Source organism: Nicotiana tomentosiformis, chromosome 3 (genome assembly GCF_000390325.3).
Source record: "Nicotiana tomentosiformis chromosome 3, ASM39032v3, whole genome shotgun sequence".
NCBI classification, from domain to species: domain Eukaryota; kingdom Viridiplantae; phylum Streptophyta; class Magnoliopsida; order Solanales; family Solanaceae; genus Nicotiana; species Nicotiana tomentosiformis.
In genome coordinates this window covers 133,143,415-133,165,637 of record NC_090814.1, presented here as the reverse complement: position 1 = coordinate 133,165,637, position 22,223 = coordinate 133,143,415, and the positions used below count along the sequence as shown (strand labels likewise).

At 40.3% G+C, this 22,223-nt stretch overlaps 1 protein-coding gene across 1 annotated transcript; it reads right to left on the bottom strand.

The window, feature by feature from the left end:
* Nucleotides 1-11,947: 11,947 nt before the first annotated feature.
* LOC104102421 (VQ motif-containing protein 11) lies at nucleotides 11,948-12,744 on the bottom strand. Its single transcript, XM_009610119.4, has one exon. It carries the CDS (start codon nucleotides 12,598-12,600, stop codon nucleotides 12,034-12,036), a length of 567 nt encoding a protein of 188 aa, XP_009608414.1. The 5' UTR covers nucleotides 12,601-12,744; the 3' UTR covers nucleotides 11,948-12,033.
* Between the last annotated feature and the right edge of the window lie 9,479 nt (nucleotides 12,745-22,223).

Sequence of the window (22,223 nt, the reverse complement as noted above, 5' to 3'; positions counted from 1 at the left end):
CTGTTTAAATTAATTAATTGTTAAAAGAAATTGTTCTCCTCCCGAATTTATCTTATAATTAATATACTCTCCTTCCGGAGGCACATAAGAAAATGTCCTCCTTTTTTGTGGAGCGGGCCGAACGCCTCGGCAGGATAGATGCATCTATGGATCGCGCCACGCGTCCCTCGGCAGTGTACACGACACTCTGGATCGGGTCGTACGTCCTCGGCAGAAATCGTGCTTAATAATAATAATTACACGATGCTTTAATAATTTATTTCAGCTTGTGAAGCTAATTAATAAATTGAAAAATCCTTGGAATTTAATGAATTATTATTCTTGCTTGTTAAGGAATTAATTGTTACTCATGTAAATGAGATTTAATTGATAAATTGGAAATTATTTGAATTGAGGGAATTTAATTAATATATTGAGAATTGTTACATTTGAAGGAATTTGATTATTTCCGCTGATTAAATAAATTATTGTAAATTCTGTTAATCATGCTGATTTAAATATCCTAGTTTTATTTCAGTTATTATTATTGACCCATAGTGAGTGTCAAATTCGGCCATCTCGTCTCTACCACTTCGAGATTAGGCTTGATACTTACTGGGTACACGTTGTTTACGTACTTATACTACACTTGCTGTACTTTTTGTGCAGGATCTGAGACAGGTACTAGTGGAGGACCTATCATTACATACCCACGTCATCCCGAGGCACAGTGGTGAGCTGTCTTTCTGAGCCGTTCTGCAGCTACCAATGTCTCTTCTTATATTTACATTCTGTCTATTTCATTTCAGACAGTATTTGGAGTTTTGTATAATCTACTAGATGCTCATTCACTTGTGACACCAGGTCTTGGCACACACATTGGTAGAGTTTGGGTTTATATTTTCTTGATTTTAAATTTTATCAATGTATGCTTAATTTATTAGTTGGCTTGCCTAGCTGTAGTGTTGGGCGCCATCACGACCTATATGTGAAATTGGGTCGTAACAACATGGTATCAAAGCACTAGGTTCACATAGGTCTCACAAGTTATGAGCAGACCTAATAGAGTCTTGCGGATCGGTACGGAGACGTCTGTACTTATCTTCGAGAGGCTATAGGGTGTTAAGAAATTACCTTTCTTCACATTCCATCGTGCAATTAATGTAGCACTAAAAATCCTTCTCTTATTTTCTCACAGATGGTGAGAACGCGCTCGAATGAAGTTCCAGACCAGAGAAGAGCTACTCCTCCAGTTGCTAGAGGCCGAGGGAGGGCTCCAGCCCGTGGTAGAGGGCGAGGATGTACAATGACTATTCCAGTTATGCCGCCAGTGGATCCAGTAGAGAATCCCATTATTGAGGAGCAGGGTGAGTTGCCTGTGGCAGAGCCAGCTCCGGTGGACTTCACATCTGCACCGGGATTTCAGGATGTCATGGGTCGTATGCTGCGATTCATGGACAATATGACTCAGGCCGGTTTATTTCCGGCATACCCAGCCACATCTCAGGCGGACGGGGGAGCACAAACCCCTACCGCGCAGGCTCATGGACAGTCAGCTGTTGTATATTAGACCCAGGGTGCACTACCCGTGGGTGGAGCCCAGCCAGTGGCAGCAGCTACATCTGAGCTCAGGCCAGCTGTAGCCGCCGATCCTCGAAAACTATTGGACAGATGGACTAGGCTACATCCTCCTGTCTTCGGGGGTGAGCGACATGAGGATCCACAGAAAATCATTGATCGTTGCAAGGATAGACTGTACAACATGAGGATATTGGAATCCCATGGGGTTGATTTTGCTACTTTTCAGCTAGATGGTAGAGCCCGTAGATGGTGGCAGTCTTATGCTCTTGGCAGACCAGCAGATTCTCCTCCCATGACTTGGGACAGGTTCACCCGTATCTTCTTGGACAGGTATATTCCACCCTCCCAGAGGGAAGAGTTGCGGTTTCAGTTTGAGCAGCTCCAGCAGGGTCAGATGTCAGTGACTGATTATGAGGCGAGGTTTTCTGAATTATCTCGCCATGCACTAATGATACTCCCTACTGAGGCGGAGAGAGTGCGAAGGTTTGTAGCCGGTTTACATACTGGTATTCAGGCCACTATGGCTCGAGAGGTTGAGATGGGTACTTCTTATGAGCGAGTTGTGGAGATAGCCCGGAGGATTGAGGGTGTACGTCAGCGGAGCCGAGAGCAGATTATGAGAGATAAGCGGTTCAGGTACTCTGGAGAGTTTAGAGGTGCTCCGTCCGGGGGCAGAGATCAGTTCGTGAGGGGGCAGTCCAGCAGACCCCCATATCCAGTACCACCACCTCCTCGAGGTGCTCCAGTGCGACCTTATCTCAGTGCTGTCCCAGAGAGTTCTTACCGCCCACCAGCTATTCAGGGTCCTCCCAGTGGGTATTCACGTCCCCAGGGCCAGACACTTAGTCAGCAGCCCATCACACCGAAGAGTTGTTACGAGTGCGGGGATCCCAGTCACATGCGGAGGTTTTGCCCCAGGCTTCGGAGTAGACCAGTACAGCAAGGTCAGCAGCCTATGCTTACCGGACCAGTTGCTCCACCAGTAGTCCGACCACCCAGAGGTGGAGGACAGGTGGGTAGGGGCCGTCCTAGAGGTGGAGGTCAGCCAGGCGGAGGCCAGACAGTTGGCGCTCCAGCTCGGTTCTATGCTTTTCCGGCTAGACCAGATGCAGAGGCCTCAGATGCCGTGATTACAGGTATTATTTCTGTTTGTGGCAAAGATGCCTCGGTATTATTTGATCCAGGATCTACGTATTTATATGTGTCATCTCTATTTGCTCCATTTTTGGGTGTTTCTCGTGAGTCCTTGAGTACTCCTGTTTATGTGTCCACTCCTGTGGGCGATTCTCTTTTTGTGAACCAGATCTACCGGTCCTGTATTATTACATTCTGTGGTTATGAAACTAGAGCAGATCTCCTATTGCTTGAGATGACCGATTTTGAAATTATTCTGGGCATAGACTGGTTATCTCCATATCATGCTATTCTAGATTGTCATGCCAAGACTGTTACCTTGGCTATTCCAGCATTGCCTAAGCTGGAGTGGAAGGGTTTGCCTGTTAGTTCATTTAATCGAGTTATTTCTTTTATAAAGGCTCAACACATGGTTGAGAAGGGTTGTTTGGCTTATCTAGCCTATGTTCGGGATACTACTGCAGAGACTCCGGCTATTGATTCAGTGCGTGTAGTTCGGGAGTTCCCCGATGTATTTCCGTCAGATCTTCCAGGTATGCCACTTGATCGTGATATTGATTTCTGTATTGACTTGGCTTCAGATACCCAACCTATATCTATATCACCGTATCGCATGGCTCTGAAAGAATTAAAAGAACAGCTTGAAGAGTTACTAGCCAAAGGGTTCGTCAGACCGAGTGTATCGCCTTGGGGTGCACCAGTATTATTTGTGAAAAAGAAGGATGGAACAATGCGGATGTGTATTGATTATCGCCAATTGAACAAAGTCACTATTAAGAACAAGTACCTGTTGCCGCGTATTGATGATCTATTTGACCAGTTGCAGGGTGCTAGGGTATTCTCTAAGATCGACTTGAGGTCAGGGTACCATCAGTTGAAGATTCGGGATTCGGATGTTCCGAAGACTGCTTTTCGGACTAGATATGGTCATTATGAGTTTCTGGTGATGTCCTTCGGTTTAACTAATGCCCCGGCAGCGTTTATGGATCTGATAAACAGGGTATTCATGCCATATATTGATTCGTTTGTCATTGTCTTCATTGATGACATATTAATCTATTCGCGCAGTAAGGAGGAACATGAGCAGCATATGAGAGTAGTGCTTCAGACATTGCGGGAACAAAAGCTATATGCTAAGTTCTCTAAATGTGAGTTTTGTCTAGAGTCTGTAGCATTTTTGAGATATATTGTATCAGGCGAAGGTATTAAAGTTGATCCCAAAAAGATTGAGGCAATTCAGAATTGGCATCCTCCCACTTCGACGACTGAGATCAGGAGTTTTCTGGGTTTAGCAGGTTATTATCGTCGGTTCGTGGAAGGTTTTTCATCTATTGCAGCACCTTTGACCAAATTAACCGAGAAGGGTGTAGTTCCGATGGTCCGATGATTGTGACTCAAGCTTTCAGAAGCTCAAGACAACACTGACTACAGCACCCATGTTAGTGTTACCATCTAGTTCGGGAATATATACAGTGTATTGCGACGCGTCACACGTTGGCTTGGGTTGTGTATTGATGCAGGAAAGGTGAGTTATTGCATATGCTTCACGTCAGCTGAAGCCCCACGAGAAAAATTATCCAGTACATGATTTGGAGTTAGCTTCGATTGTTCACGCTCTAAAGATTTGGAGGCATTATCTTTATGGGGTGTCTTGTGAAGTTTACACTGATCATCGCAGTTTGCAGCATTTGTTCAAGCAGATGGATCTAAATTTGAGGCAGCGCAGATGGCTGGAGTTACTAAAAGATTATGATATTACTATCTTGTATCATCCGGGCAAAGCAAATGTGGTTGCAGATGCCTTGATCAGGAAGGCAGAGAGTATGGGTAGTTTGGCTTTCATTTCAGCAGAGGAAAGGCCATTAGCCTCGGATATTCAGTCCTTGGCTAACAAACTTGTGAGGCTGGATATTTCAGAGCCCAGCCGAGTTCTTGCATGTGTGGTGGCCCAATCTTCACTATTTGAGCAGATCAAGGCTCGCTAGTATGATGACCCATACTTGATGGTTCTTCGTGAAATGGTACTACGAGGTGGTGCCAAGGAAGTTACTATTAGAGCGGATGGTGTTCTGCGACTCCAGGATCGTCTATGTGTTCCTAATGTGGATGGTGGACTGAGGAAAAAGATCCTGGAAGAGGCACACAGTTCCCGATATTCTATTCATCCAGGTGCTACTAAGATGTATCGTAACTTGAGGCAACATTATTGGTGGCGGCGAATGAAAAAGGACTTAGTTGAGTATGTATCTAGGTGTCTAAATTGCCAGCAAGTTAAATATGAGCACCAGAGGCCAGGTGGCCTACTTCAGCAAATGACTATACCAGAGTGGAAATGGGAACGAATTACTATGGACTTTGTAGTTGGGTTGCCGCGGACCTTGAGGAAGTTTGATACAGTTTGGGTGATTGTTGACAGGTTGACTAAGTCGGCACATTTTATTCCTGTTGTGACTACGTATACTTCAGAGAGGTTGGCCCAGATTTATATTCAGGAGATAGTTCGGTTGCACGGTGTGCCAATTTCCATCATATCAGATAGAGGCCCTCAGTTTACTTCACATTTCTGGAGAGCAGTACAGAGTGAGTTGGGGACCCGTGTAGAGCTCAGCACAGCCTTTCATCCGCAGACCGATGGACAGTCAGAGAGGACAATTCAGATTTTGGAGGATATGCTCAGGGCATGTGTGATTGACTTTGGAGGTCAGTGGGATCGTTTCCTGCCTTTGGCCTAGTTTTCTTATAATAACAGTTACCAATCCAGCATCGAGATGGCTCCATTTGAGGCTTTATATGGTCGGCGATGTCGTTCACCTATCAGATGGTTTGAGCCAGGTGAGGCTAAGGGATGCCTTGGAAAAGGTAAAGTTGATTCAGGAGCGACTTCGTACAGCACAGTCCAGACAAAAGAGTTACGCGGATCAGAAAGTACGTGATATATCATTTATGGTAGGTGAAAAAGTTCTCTTGAAGGTTTCGCCGATGAAGGGAATCATGAGATTCGGGAAGAAGGGCAAGTTGAGCCCAAGGTTTATAGGCCCATTTGAGGTGTTGAAACGAGTTGGGGAGGTTGCTTATGAGCTTGCATTGCCTCCCAGCCTATCGGGAGTTCATCCGGTTTTTCACGTATCTAAGCTCCGGAAGTATCATGCCGACCTATCACATGTGTTAGACTTTAGCACAGTTCAGCTAGATAATAGCTTGAGTTATGAAGAGGAGCCAATTGCCATTGTTGATAAACAGGTTCGCCAGTTAAGGTCCAAGAGTATTTCTGCAGTAAAAGTCCAGTGGAGGGGCCAAGCAGTCGAGGAAGCAACTTGGGAGGCCGAGAAAGACATGCGGAGCAGATATCCACACTTATTCAGCACTCCAGGTACAATTCTAAACCCGTTCGAGGACGAACGTTTGTTTAAGAGGTGGAGAATGTAATGACCTAACCGGTCATTTTAATTTTTGGAACCCCGTTCCCTAAAATAAAACTTTCCGTATGTGCCTGTAATGATTTATGACTTGCAGGGATGGTTGGTTCGGGATTTGGAAGTGTTTGGGATGAAACCGGAACACTTGGTTCCTTAAGTTGGCCTTAAAGTGCTAAGTTTGACTTCGGTCAACATTTTGAGAAAACGACCCCGGAATAGAATTTTGATAATTCCAACAGCTCCGTATGGTGATTTTGGACTTAGGAACGTGTTCGGAATTTTATTTGGAATTTCGTAGTTAAATTAGGTTTGAAATGGCTAAAAACAAGAATTTAAGTTTGGAAGTTTGACCGATGAGTTGACTTTTTGATACCAGAGTCGGAATCCAGTTCCGAAAATTTTTATAGCTCTGTTATGTCATTTATGACTTGTGTGTAAAATTGGAGGTCAATCGGAGTTGATTTGATAGGTTCCGACATCGAATGTAGAAGTTAAAAACTCTTAGTTTCATTAAGCTTGAATTGGGGTATGATTCATGGTTTTAGCATTCTTTGATGTGATTTAGAGGTTCGACTAAGTTCGTATGATGTTTTAGGACTTGTTGGTATATTTGGTTGAGGTCCCGAGGGCCTCGGGTGAGTTTCGGATGGTTAACGGATCAATAATTGGACTTAAACAGTTGCTGCGATTTTTCTCTTATGCTGGAAATTCTGGGCTGAGATCGAGCCCAAGATCGAGGCCCAAAATCGAGCTCCCATGATCGAGCTCCCTGAGATCGAGCTCCCAAGATCGAGCTCCCTGAGATCGAGCTCCCAAGATCGAGCTCCCTAAGATCGAGCTCCCGAGATCGAGCTCCCCTGATCGAGCTCCTTGATCGAACTGGACAGAGCTGTAAGTTATAAAAACAGAGGGCATTCGTCTCATTCGCCATTTTTAACAAATTGGATCTTGAGCACAGGCGATTTTTGATAGATTTTCAAGGAAAAGACATTGGGGTAAGTGATTCTAACTTGGATTTGGTCTATAAACATAAATATATCATTGTTCTCATCATTTAATTAGTGTTTTGAGATTAAAATTTGGAAAATTTTAGAAATTTCATAGAAACGAATTTTCAAGATTTCGGTATCGATTCGGAGTCAGATTTGAGTGAAACTGGTATTGTTGGACTCATAATTGAATAGGTCGTCGGATTTCATAACTTTCGCCGGATTCCGAGATGTGGGCCCCACGAATGAATTTTTAATTAATTTCGGAATTTTTTAATTAAAAATGTAGTATTTTCTTATAGAATTGATTCCTATAATTTTTAGTGATTGTATCGAATTATTTTGGCTAGATTCGAGCCAGATAGAGTTGGATAATCGTGGAAAAGGCCTTATAGTGGATTAAATTGGAGCAAGACGAGGTAAGTCTCTTGTCTAATCTTGTGAGGGGAAATTACCTCATAGGTGATTAAAATTAAATAATTATTGCTAATTGTGGGGGCTACGTACGCACGAGGTGACGAGAGTCCGTGCGTAGCTACTATTAATGCTAAAGTCCGGGTAGTTTAGGACTTAAAGTATGCATTACTTGTGTAAATTGTATTATTTGATTAATTAATATTAATTGATATATATGAATATATTGTGAATTGTTAGATAAAGATATTAAATGATGGAAATCTCATAGGCTTGATTTTCTATTTAAATCAATTAATTGTTAAAAGAAATTATTCTCCTCCCGAATTTATCTTATAATTAATATACTCTCCTTCCGGAGACACATAAGAAAATGTCCTCCTTTCTTGTGGAGCGGGCCGAACGCCTCGGCAGGATAGATGCATCTATGGATCGCGCTGCACGTCCCTCGGCAGTGTACACGACACTCTGGATCGGGCCGTACGTCCTCGGCAGAAATCGTGCTTAATAATAATAATTACACGATGCTTTAATAATTTATTTCAGCTTGTGAAGCTAATTAATAAATTGAAAAATCCTTGGAATTTAATGAATTATTATTCTTGCTTGTTATGGAATTAATTGTTACTCCTGTAAATGAGATTTAATTGATAAATTGAAAATTATTTGAATTGAAGGAATTTAATTAATATATTGAGAATTGTTACATTTGAAGGAATTTGATTATTTTCGCTGATTAAATAAATTATTGTAAATTCTGTAAATCATGCTGATTTAAATATCCTAGTTTTATTTCAGTTATTATTATTGACCCATAGTGAGTGTCAAATTCGGCCATCTCGTCTCTACCAATTCGAGATTAGGCTTGATACTTACTGGGTACACGTTGTTTATGTACTCATACTACACTTGCTGCACTTTTTGTGCAGGATCTGAGACAGGTACTAGTGGAGGACCTATCATCACATACCCACGTCATCCCGAGGCATAGTGATGAGCTGTCTTTCTGAGCCGTTCTGCAACTACCAGTGTCTCTTCTTATATTTACATTCTGTCTATTTCATTTCAGACAGTATTTGGAGTTTTGTATAATCTACTAGATGCTCATTCACTTGTGACACCAGGTCTTGGCACACACAATGGTAGAGTTTGAGTTTATATTTTGTTGGTTTTAAATTTTATCAATGTATGTTTAATTTATTAGTTGGCTTGCCTAACTATAGTGTTGGGCGTCATCACGACCTACAGATAAAATTGGGTCGTGACAATTTAATCTGTAGAAGACATACTGTACATATGCCCTCAGATCCTGTCTGCTTACTTGCTATAATTAAGTAATCCATTTCTCTTTTTATCTTATAAAGCTGGCACTGCTAGAACCTCAATTACGTTCCCAATTTCCCATTCATAGGCAAATCGAATATTACAAGTCAATGGGTATAGAATACCAGCATACTCATTAATCCGTAGTGATAGCAGGCGCATTTTTTATTTTTGGAACTATAAATACATATATAGTTAGAGTCAAAAAGCAATAGATACGCCCACACTGGCTGAAGGGTACATTGGCCCATGTTTCCATTTAGCACGTAGGATCATAATCTCTAAAAAAATTGGAATATACAGTTATTCACACGATTAACAGAAGAGTGTTGCTTGCTTTCATTTTCTTTCCTAAAAATCAAGTGGATGATGTACTTATATACACTAAAAAACTGTAACAGCTCAGCCCGATATTATCGATTTTAAGCCTACGCTTGCACGATTTTAAAATGCATAATTAGAGTTCAAGGCTTATTTACTTATATACCTATCATATCTTCCATGTTTTGTCGACGTAAGAATTGCGTGAAGTGTCACAAAAATATATAGAAGGGGCAATTATACATAAATGAAATACTAACCTGACAGGAAATTCCTGGATTTGCCATCTATTGGAAAAACTCGAGTCTGATACAAAACTCAATCAGCTTGGTTCTCTGCTCCACAAGGATTTTGGGGCTCCTTCGTTTCATAGCTGGCACTAAATATATGAGTCATGCATGTCTTTAGTAAAGCGAGTGCGCTAATTGTATGACTGATCTACTTCAGGAATACAACTAATGTGATTTTGGAGTAATTTTTGAAAGTTTGTGTTTAAGTTAATTAATATTGATCATAGGCAAATTTGATTTTGAAACGTCAACCGTCGGATACTTATTAATCCCTCGCATCCAACATTTGCGTCAAACCGTATCAACTTATCATGATTAATTAAGTAACACAATAAAGTAAGAGTATGTACTAATTAATCAATGTTTAAACAATAAAAGTTTTCGGGCAACCATATATCGCGTGCATTCTAGAAAGTCTGCAATTTTTTTCGATTGTTGTTGTTTTTCTTTTTAATTTGAACTTTATGTGCAGAATTTACGAACCATTGATTGTCCTTTTCTTGTAAGACTAGTTTGTCAACTAATTGGGATGACGTTTTGTTTAAAAGGACCTGTGAGAGTCTTCCTAAGGTAAGAATTCGTTCTCTTTACGTGTCCGTAAGTAAATAATGTCCCTATTCTATACGTGTTTTAAACAAGAAGCTTACGCACATACATACATATACACCAAATAATTAAGAAGAAAATGGTCATATAGGTCAAGTTGCAAATTATGTAGGAATATATGTATTATCATGCTTGATTTAGTGGAAGTTCAAAATCTTAATATAACAACTATTACATTGAACTCAACCCAAAAAAAAAAAAAAAAAATATCAAAAGAAACCTTATACCAATCATTTACCTTAGTTTACAATATCTGAAGCGGCTATGGTATGTAAAATCTTAAAAATGCTATAGCGGCATGTGTCTTGCATTCACTGCTTTAATAAATTATATACTGGGTGAGCCGGTGAGGATAAGTTTTTACTCGCAGGCATTACTATTCAAAATGAGTTTAAAAATTTAAATTAATTTATGGGAGCTCAGTATAAATTATATATTTAAAAGTAACAGAGTCAAATGCAATGAGTTCACTTGTATGCCCACTATAAATGGCTACACACAGTTGCATGATCATTCATTTTGCCAATTTAAGTTTCGTGCAGCTATGTTTGCTACTTACTGAACAAGTTGACAACATAAAATTTGAATCGGTATGCAGTAAATTAAATTTGGGCGACTCTATCTGTACTTCCTAATGCATTTTGAATTTGTAATGTGTTGAAGTGTAATAAATTAAAAAACCTAGAATCGAGTGTAAGGAGGAGATTTTGCAATAAATTTTCAGAAGCTTCAGGGAGAAAGCAGCTCATTGAATGCAAAGCACGGATCGTAGCCGTTGGCCTGACCATAAACAAGTAGTAACACATTTGCTGATATCTCTTTTGTCTTACAACTGTTTATATTTAAAATTTCAATTGTTATTTCTGCTTCTTTTTCTTTTTACACATGGTAGAAATAAAGTTTGCGTATACTTCATCCTTCCCGTACTACTGGATTTGTTGTTATTGTTATTATTATTTATATTTAAAATAAAAAAAGAAAGGCAATTATATTTTAGGGCACCAGCCATGTTGTTAATTACGACACCGGCTTATTACAGTAGTAATAATTTGATAAAACATGATTTACTAAATTCTGTAGTTTCACCAGCGTCGGGACATTGGATAAGCTTTATCCCAATCAGGCAAAATAATTATCATTGCTTCACTGGCCTTTCTTCAAATATGTAACCAATAATGCAAAAAAGAATACTGTAGCTTAGGATACACCAACCCAACCACAGTGCTTCAACTTCAAAAAAATCAGGATTCAAGGTAAGCAGGTTTACAATATGAGATTTCATAATACATAAATATTTTAAATACTTTTTTAATATGCATCGTTTAAGTTGTAAACAATGAGTTCAGTTAGATTAAAGGAAAATATTTTATTTTTAAATCTCTGAATGATCTCTACAAGTCTTTATTTCCTCCACATATCTCCACACAATAAAATAAGTTATTAATACCCTTATTTATAATAGTAGAAAACATATTTCAACTAGAAACAGGAAAGCATATTCATATATTAATTATGACTACAAATCCTATTTAGACATGAATTAAATAACTTTGCAAATACCAAATTCTAAATAATTAAGCTATCCTATTACAACTTTAAATTAATTTTCAACATAGATTCACAAAATCTATCAAGATCCACTTCAAAAATAACACCGCGCCGCCTAAAGAAAAATGAAAAAAGAAAGAAAATAAACAGCATATAAATGGAGGACCAAGAAAGGAATATTCATTGGTAAAGATACTACTGTAATATTCTACTAGCACAATAGCAAGGTTAAAATTTTAGATACAATTACTGCATTGTTAAAAAGAGACAGAGACACAAATATTACATGGCATCTCAAAATATCTAAGACACAATAAATTTCACATTAATTCTACCAACACCAGCATTAGTACAAGACAATCTCTTCATAATTAATTTCTTTTATATACTATTAAATATTTATAAATGACACAAGAAGACAGCATTAATTAATCAATAAGAAGATGATGAATCATTTCTAGCAGTTGGGGACTGAAGTGGAAACAAAGGCAAGAGTTCAGGAGGTTCAGAGCCTCTAGGAGTACTAAGTGGACTTGGATGCAAATAAAATCCTTTTTCAGCAATGGCTTTTTCTTCTTCCTCCATTGGTGATCTCGGAGTTCTTGGGCTGCCACGTGTCAGCATTTCTAGTGGTGAAACCGGCGAAGCCAAAAAGCTTCTCTTCCTAGTTAAAGAAGAAGAAGAAGAAGAAGGTGATAAAAGTGGGCCGGCACTGAAGCCCACAGGCGGCCCATTACAACCCCCATTGTTGAGCATGATCTCGAGCTTTCGTGCACTCATTTGCCTCCGCTCGTGCAGCTTAAACGCCGGTCGCCGAGGTGGCCCAGCTGGTCCGGACCCAGTAACAGGGAGCTTAACAGAGGACGAGTCTTGGGTTGCGCCAGTGAGTCTTTGAACAACGGCCCGGAAATTTGACGGGTCAGCTTGGACGAAAGTTGTATTGGGTGTTGATGAATTTGGGTCGGACCCGTTAGGATTATTGGTAGAAGAAGAAGCCATTGATTATGAGCGAGGAAAGTGAAATGGGAATGAAAGAGAAACGGAAGAAAAAAGAAAGCGGGAAGAAATTAAGGCATGAAATGAGGCGTTTTTTTGGAAAGCTAGGGGTAAGAAGGAAGAAAGAAAGAAAGAAAATGTGTATGAGTTGGTTTGTTGGGTTGTGGTTTTATTATGTGTATATACAGAGTTTGCTTTGTAGTATCTTATCGAGGATTGTAAAATTTGTCAGATACTCCAAGGAGTAGACTTTGAGGCATAGGGACAGCATATAATACTGTATATATTTTTTTACTTTTTGACAAAATTACTCAAGTTGCTATTTTCACTCCACAGGTTAAAAGCTTATTGTGATGACTCGCCATGTCATCATGCCACATAAGCTCCATTTGGCATATATTAATGCCATGTAGAAGCTTACATAGGAGGAATGCTTGCATTTGTGAAAAGATTCTAGAGAAGTATGGACATTTCCTTTGGAAGATCCTAGATGTTTATGGATTTGCTAGGAAAGTCCTTGGAATCTTCTAGGCTTGTAGAGAATTCTAGAGAAAGCTCTTATCTTGTAAATATTAAGGACTTGTGTAACAATTAATATTTGCACACTAGCCCCTAGGAGACTAGTATATAAAGGAGGCCATTCATTTGTAATTCATCAAGCAAACAATTCAAGTTCTCTCTAATACAAAGCTTCTATTAACAATTCTCTTGTGTTCTTTCTACCATTCTCTTAGCGATCTTGAGTGTAGTAAGGCTGACTTGGCATAACAAGAACGTGAGCAAATTGTCAAGTGTCGCACGTGTACTTAGTTAAATACTAAGGACGTGACAACGTGGTATCAGAGCAAAGGTTGCGACTAAGGGAATGGCGAACGATGGAGAAATTAACGCTGCCAACACCCAAGCCAACGCCATCCAGGATGCTGCTGGCAAGAGCGGCCGTAACAAAAAGAGAAATGCCACCAACAAGGGCCAAGAGGTGCCACCCGAGGTTGTGTCAAACGAAAGGCTTACATCCCAAGAACCATCTGCCACTGAGGCGAGCGAGGATGAAGTGGAGGTCCTGCCTGAGGACGTCTCGCTCGGTAAAGAGTGGGTGATAAAGATGAACGCGGGGATGGATGCCGTGGAGATCTTTGGTCAACGCTTGGGGAAGGTAGAAGGCACCCTTAGCGTTCTTGAGGGGCACACTCTTGAAGAGATTGAGAGCATCCGAAATGACTTGGAGGGACGTACACAGACCGAGATGGAACTAAGGCAAACTATCACTGCCTTAGAGTGCAGACTCATGGAGGCTTTGAGTACTATCGATGCTATGAAGGCAAAGATAGAGTCACTCGAGGAGCATGTTAGTGTTGGCGTGACCGAGGCAGCCAGCAATGTTGTGGTGACGAGGGAGGCCAAGATCGAGGTTCCGAAACCCCCGGTGTTCAAAGGTGTTCGTGATGCGCAAGAAGTGGAAAACTTCCTTTGGCACTTGGAGAACTACTTCAAGCACGGCAAAGTGAAGGACGACGAGGCCATGATCAACACGGCGGTGTTGTACCTCTCAGAGACTTCCATGCTATGGTGGAGAAGGAAGATGGCCGACATGGATAAAGGTATATGTACTATTAGCACGTGGGATCAGTTCAAAGCCGAGTTCAAGCGACAGTTCTTTCCAAACAATGTCTTGTACGAGGCAAGGCGCAAACTTAGGGAGTTGAAGCAAACAGGGAGCATACGTGTCTATGTCAAGGAGTTCACTACCCTTATGCTTCAAATTCCCAACCTGACCAATGATGACTTGTTGTTCCACTTCATGGACGGGTTGCAAAATTGGGCTAAGCAGGAGTTACAACGTCGGCAAGTCGCAAATATAGACCAAGCCATAGTGGAGGCCGAATCATTGATGGATTTCAGGCATGACAAGCACGACAAAGGGAAAGTCAAAGAATCAAAGTTTAACAATGTCAAAGGTGGGGGAGATCGTGGCAAAGGCAAGGAGATACAACAACAATACTACAAGACTCAAGATTCCAAAAAGCTGAGTGGCCGTCAGGGCTACGCTGAGAAGAAGGGATGTTACATATGCGGAGGGCCGCACAGCTTCAGGAATTGTCCCGACCTAAAGAGTCTTAGCGCCATGGTCCGTGAACGGAAGGAGAAACCGCAAGGAGAGAGTTCGGGAACCGCACAGTTAGGTATGATCGGATTATGCGGTGCTGTCACAAAGCAATCTATCTAACCTACCGAGAATGGAAACCAGTACGTGGATCTCACCATCAACAACAAGCCTGCTCGTGCAATGGTGGATACTGGAGCAACTCATAATTTCGTGACTGAGGCTGCCACAAAAAGATTAGAATTGAAGCTTGCTCCAACCAACTCCCGTGTCAAGACCGTGAATGCCGAGGTACAAAATGCTCGTGGGGTAGCTAATGGAGTTGGTGTCAAATTGAGAACTTGGAAAGGTATGACAAACTTTACCGTAGCTGCTATGGATATTTTTGACATCATATTGGGACAAGAGTTCTTTAGACATTGTCATACTTTGATCGATCCCTACCTCCAACATCTCTTGGTTATGGAGCGAGAAGGAGCTTGCATGGTACCTACAGTGTCTATGCCACACGGACAGAGCCAAGCACAACTCTCAGCTATGCAGGTTGTCAAAGGGATCAAGAAGGGGGAGCCGACGTTCGTGGAAACCATCGCAAGTCTGGAGGAAGACAAGAGTTTTCAAGAGACACTACCACCTTACATAGAGAAATTGCTTGAAGAAAACAAATATGTCATGCCCGAGGAGTTGCCTAAGCACTTGCCGCCTAGGCGAGAGGTGGATCACAAGATTGAGTTGGAGCCAGGGGCTAAGCCACCCGCATTTCCCCCCATATCGTATGGCACCGCCCGAGCTAGAGGAGCTTAGGAAACAATTGAAAGAGTTGCTAGATGCTGGTCACATTCGCCCATCAAAGGCACCTTTCAGCGCACCAGTATTGTTCCAGAAGAAGAAGGATGGATCACTACGCTTGTGCATAGACTACCGAGCACTTAATAAGGTCACAGTGAAGAATAAGTACCCGATCCCGCTCATTGCTAACTTATTCGATAGACTTGGGCAAGCCAAGTATTTTACCAAGGTGGATCTTCGCAAGGGCTACTATCAGGTTCGCATTGCAGAAAGGGATGAGCCAAAGACAACATGTGTGACGAGATATGGAGCCTTTGAGTGGTTGGTGATTCCTTTTGGCTTAACCAATGCACCTACCACATTTTGCACCCTTATGAATAAGATTTTCTATCCCTACCTTGATCAGTTCGTGGTAGTCTACCTAGACGACATAGTCATCTACAGCAACACCTTGGAAGAGCACATGAAGCACTTAAGGAAGGTTTTCCAAGTCTTGCGGGAGAACGGGCTATACATCAAGAGGGAGAAATACGAGTTTGCACAATCAAAGGTGCACTTCTTAGGCCATGTTATTAGCAATGGCGAGCTACGCATGGACGAGGCTAATGTACGTGCTATCCAGGAGTGGGAGGCACCTATAAAGGTAACTGAGTTGAGATCCTTCCTTGGCCTTATTAACTACTATCGTCGGTTTATCTGTGGCTACTCAGCAAAGGCCGCACCATTGACTGAGTTGCTAAAGAAGAACAAGTCATGGGTTTGGACGGAGCATTGTCAAAGGGCGTTTGAAGACCTCAAGGCAGCTGTAACAGAGGAGCCAGTCTTGGCATTACCTGACTTTGCCAAGACATTTGAGGTGCATACAGATGCCTCAGATTTTGCCATTGGGGGTGTCTTGATGCAGGATAAGCATCCCATAGCATTTGAGAGTCGCAAGTTAAATGAGATGGAGCGGCGTTACACAGTGCAAGAGAAGGAGATGACTGCTATTGTGCATTGCCTTCGTACATGGCGACATTATTTGCTTGGGTCAAGGTTCATGGTCAAGACCGACAATGTAGCTACTAGCTACTTTCAGATGCAGAAGAAGCTCACCCCAAAACAGGCTCGGTGGCAGGATTTCTTGGCCGAATTTGATTATGTACTAGAGTATAAGCCGGGCAAAGGTAACGTTGTAGCCGATGCCTTGAGCCGGAAAGCCGAGCTTGCTGCAATCACTTCAACAAGATGGGACATTCGTGAGGCTTTAAAAGAAGGCATGCAACACGATCCAGCAGCCAAACAACTTATCGAGTTAGCCAACCAGGGCAATACGAGACATTTTTGGGTCGAAGACGGCCTACTACTTACCACAGGTCGGCGGGTCTACGTGCCTAAGTTTGGAGACATTAGACGGCAGATTATAAGGGAGAGTCATGACACAATGTGGGCTGGTCATCCAGGCCAACGTCGCACTAGGGCCTTGGTTGAGTCAGTCTACTATTGGCCACGCATGCGGGATGACATAGAGTGTTATGTGCAGACTTGTCTTGTCTGTCAACAGGACAAGGTTGAGCAATAAAACCCGGAGGACTTTTGGAGCCACTACCAGTTGCAGAGCGTCCATGGGAGAGCGTGACTATGGACTTTATCACTTACCTACTGAAGTCTGACGGTTATGGTACTATTATGGTGGTCGTGGATAGATTTTTCAAATATGCCACCTTCATGCCCGCCACACCAGGTTGCACCGCCAAGGAAGCCGCCAAGCTATTCTTTAAGAATGTGGTGAAGTATTGGGGCTTACCAAGGCATATTATCAGTGATCGAGACCCCCGTTTTACTGGAAACTTTTGGAGAGAATTATTCGACATACTTGGCACGGAACTGCACTTTTTCACTAGTTTCCACCCACAGACAGATGGACAAACGGAACGGGTCAATGCCTTACAAGAATGCTACTTGCGGCATTATGTAAGCGCGCATCAGAAAGATTGGTCAAGGCTCCTAGACATCGCCCAATTCTCTTATAACTTGCAGCGGAGTGAGTCCACGAGACGAACACCATTTGAGCTAGCCACAGGCCAACAACCATAAACTCCACATTCATTACCAGCCGCGTTCGAGGGAAAGAGTTTGGGGGCTTATCATATGGCCAAAGGATGGGAGGAGCAGCTTGACACTGCTAAGTCCTACTTGGATAAGGCAGCTAAGAAGATGAAGAAGTTTGCATATCGTAAGCGGTGTCCCACGAACTATAGAGTTGGGGACATGGTCATGGTGAAGTTTAATCCAAGACAGTTTAAGGCACTACGAGGCATGCATCAGAATCTGATTCGCAAGTATGAGGGGCCATTTAAGATAGTCACCAAGGTAGGCAAGATCTCATACAAGCTTGACATGTCATCATATCTTAAGATCTACCCTGTCTTCCATGCCAGCATGTTTAATCCATATCATGAAGACAATGATGATCCAAGTAGGGGCCAATCAAGTCGAGCGCCTATTACTATCACCGCCTCGCACGACCGGGAGATTGAGGCTATTATTGATTACCAGGCCAGGCGAAAATAAGGGCAAAAAGCCACCGCAATGTTCCTCGTCCATTGGAAGGGGCAATCACCGGAGGAGGCCACATGGGAACGTTATGAAGATTTGTGGCAATTCAAAGATAAGATCCGAGAGTTCATGCAGCAACATTGCGCCGCGGTCGTCGCAACATTAGGTGGGGGAGAGTGTGATGACTCGCCATGTCATCATGCCACATAAGCTCCATTTGGCATATATTAATGCCATATGGAAGCTTACATAGGAGGAATGCTTGCATTTGTGAGAAGATTCTAGAGAAGTATGGACATTTCCTTTGGAAGATCCTAGATGTTTATGGATTTGCTAGGAAAGTCCTTGGAATCTTCTAGGCTTGTAGAGAATTCTAGAGAAAGCCCTTATCTTGTAAATATTAAGGACTTGTGTAACAATTAATATTTGCACACTAGCCCCTAGGAGACTAGTATATAAAGGAGGTCATTCATTTGTAATTCATCAAGCAAACAATTCAAGTTCTCTCTAATACAAAGCTTCCATTAACAATTCTCTTGTGTTCTTTCTACCATTCTCTTAGCGATCTTGACTGTAGTAAGGCTGACTTGGCATAACAAGAACGTAAGCAAATTGTCAAGTGCCGCACGTGTACTTAGTTAACTACTAAGGACGTGACATTATGGAGTAATAATATTCTCATCTCACAAACTCACTCCAAAAACATATGTACTAGTTGAAGTAAGTCAATGGCGCAATGACTCATTGCGATAATTAAACAATATATTTAACTGAACTCAACAATTTTGACACAATATATATATATATATATATATATATATATATATATATATATATATATATATATATATATATATATATATATATATATAGATAGAGAGAGAGAGGTGGATCAAAAATTTAAATTTTATGAGTTCAAGTTTTAAGGATTTTAACATTGAATTCATTATATTTTTAAAGTTAGGGGTTCATATCAACTCTTTTTGCAATTATAATAAATTTTTATTCCGCGTCAAAAGTTATGGGTTTTGAACCAGTTGGTAACACACTACATCTGTCCATGTATATATATATATATATATATATATATATGTAACAATTGAACCAATTATTTTAAAGTGCAAGGAGTTTACTAGTAAATTCTTAGAAGTTGAAACATTCAAATTTAAATACTGAACACATCTTTGAGGCAGGTAAAAATATCGAAAAAAGCGAGTGGAAATAGAGAAATGCAGTTGAATTTTTTTTTTGTTTTACTGGGTTGCATTTAGTGATTACGGAGTTGGAAAAGTTTGAAATTTGAAGGGGAAGAGTGGCAGTGGGGTAAAAGAAACAGAAACAGAAACAGAGAGGGCAATAAATGGGAAAGAGCTGGCAATGAATGATGAGTCATTCTGGATCAGCCCAACACTGTAACGGGAAACGAGGAACTATTCTTTGGCAGCATACCTACACAACTACAGTCCCCTCCGTTTTTCTCCCTCAAAATTTCTTGAGTCTCCTTTTCCTTCTTTTTTTTTCTTTAAAAAATAAAGAGTTTAATTTTTAGATATTAATAATAATAAAAACTACTAAGTAATATGTTATATTGTAAAAGTCTTTTTTATCAGCATACATAGGTTTCATTCAAAAATAAAATTTAGAAGAAAATATCTTTTAACTAATACAGTTTATACATGAAATAAATAAATTGGTTTTGAAATAAAAGTCTGTTTTTCTGAAATGCACTTTCCCCTTAGATAGCGTAGGAAAAAGGAACTTTGACATATTGAAAAAGACAAAAGTGTTTGTTCAGTGGCAGAAAGGCCATACCACCATCCAACAGCAGTCTTATTGTATAACTTTCAGTTTGGGTTCACTTTTCTTTTTTCTTCTGTTATTATGGCTTTTTGCTTGTTAGTTTCTTAATTGGAAGAGTACAAGTACTTCCCTTTTACAGTTTTAGCAGTAGGCCGTAGAGTATTACAAGTTAGAAACGAAGTTTATAATGCTTATTATGGTTATATTTATTGCGTAGTTTCTTTGCTTTATACTTGGCTTTCTTCTTTAGTTGTTTTCTCGTGCTTTGCGGGCTTGCCTTTCTTTTTTGTTTGTTTCTAATCAGACTCTTTCTTCACGGGTGCTTCCTTTCTCTTCCATATATTCTCCTTTTCTTTTGAAAGATATTACTATAGTAGTAGTATTTATACACGTACATGACATAATTCAATCGTATGTATAGTGATTAAATGGTCCATTAAGGAACCTCCACCTCACCCCAGAAAAAAGAAGTTTTCCAAAAGATTAATTATAAGGGAATTTTCGGAAATGACTTCTTTTAAGGAGCTTTTAACAATTCGCAACTACATTTTATGTAGTTTACGTTTCGTAGCTAGTTTTGGACAATTTGTTGTATTTGAATACACTGTTAAGCTGTATTTTTTATTTTTATTTTTTTTCGTGTGTATTTAAGTGTATTTGAATATACCTTATTTGATGTGGCATGGTTGAATATATTCGAATGGATTTGAATGTATTTACACTTTAAAAAAAGTCACAAAATAAAGAATACAGTCAAATCCGGTCAAATCTCCGGTGAAAATACAAAATACACTATATTTAAAAGGAAGAATATAATCAAACCCAGTCGGATCTCCGGCGATATACAAAATACCAATGTATTTACACTAAAAATGAAAAATACATTCAAATCCTTTTAAAATTAACTGTATTTAACTAAAAAAATAAAGAATACAGTCAAATCTCCGACGAAAATATAAAATACACTGTATTTAAAAATGGAGAATACAATCAAACCCTATCGGATCTCCGGCGAAAATTCAAAATACACTTTAGATCTCTAACGAAAATACAAAATACATTGTATTTATACAACGATTTTCCGACGTGAAAGGCAATGGAGAATAAATAGGTAGCTTCTTTTTCCGGCGTGAAAAGTAGTGGTGGATGAATAAGTCTCAGGTCAAACGAATACACTCAGACGTGAGATACAAAGAAGGAGAAAAAGCCATGAATTCTGGCATCTCTGGGATATCCAGATCCGGTGATGCCTCTGATCTTCCTCCTCTATTATTTTCGCCGCCGGTAATGGATTGATCGCAACTTCATGATTTCATATCTGAATCTGACGTTGTGTGGCAGCTGTGTTTAAGGGTGATTCGCGGTAAATGGGGTATACGTCGGAGGGTGGTGATGTGTGGAGAGAGAAAGAGGCGGATGCTTAGTTGGGCTCCGTAGAACTCAGCCGGAAAATATGGTCGGCTGTAACTTCTCTGCTGTCGAGGAAGAAGAGAGAGGGAAAAGGAAAAAGAGTTGAGGGAGAAGAGAGAAAAGGGGTTGAGAGAAAAGATTATACAGTGGAATAACTTTGTATATTTGGTACTAACTATGATGGGTAAATTAAAAATTCATTGTAGCTAAAAAAAATAATTAAACTAAAAGGTAGCGGTTATCCATAAATAACTCTTAGATTTAGCTATGAAATGTAAATTTTCCTTAATTATGTGCAATTAATAAAAATTAGGCTAGAAGAAATTCGTCTTATTAACTTCAACAACATATTGCATTAGATAGAATCTCATTGAGGATTTAAAGTTTTAAACTTGTCAAGTTTAATTTTTAAAATTCTTAACACTTGATTCATTATACTTTTGAAATCATGGGGTTTTAATCAAATATTCGTTAAATTTTGTGTTTTTTCACATGTCTATCGATGCTATGTGTTGAAAATATTAGTTTAGTTGAACTCATAACTCAAAAGCTCCCTATAACCACTAGCCTCGCGTCAATAGTTGATGTAGAACTCAAAAAAAAAAAATTTACTCACGCTCAATATTTACATGACAAAAAATTGATGCAAGATATATCGAAACATGCACGATTATGATTAATTGATATACAACAACAACAACAACAACAACAACAACAACAACCTAGTATAATCCCACTAGTGGGGTCTGGGGAGGATAGTGTGTACGCAAACCTTACCCTTACCCTGGGGTAGAGAGGTTGTTTTCAAAAGACCATGGGCTTCCTCCCTCCAAGAACTCCCCATCTTGCTCTTGGGGTTACTCGAACTCACAACCTCTTGGTTGGAAGTGGAGGGTGCTCACCACTAGAGCAATCCTCTCGTCGATTAATTGACCTCGAATAATATATATATATATATATATATATATATATATATATATATATA

Excerpts from the sequence above, each read along its gene's own strand:
- LOC104102421 (XM_009610119.4), bottom strand. The coding sequence starts at position 12,600 with ATGGCTTCTTCTTCTACCAATAATCCTAACGGGTCCGACCCAAATTCA.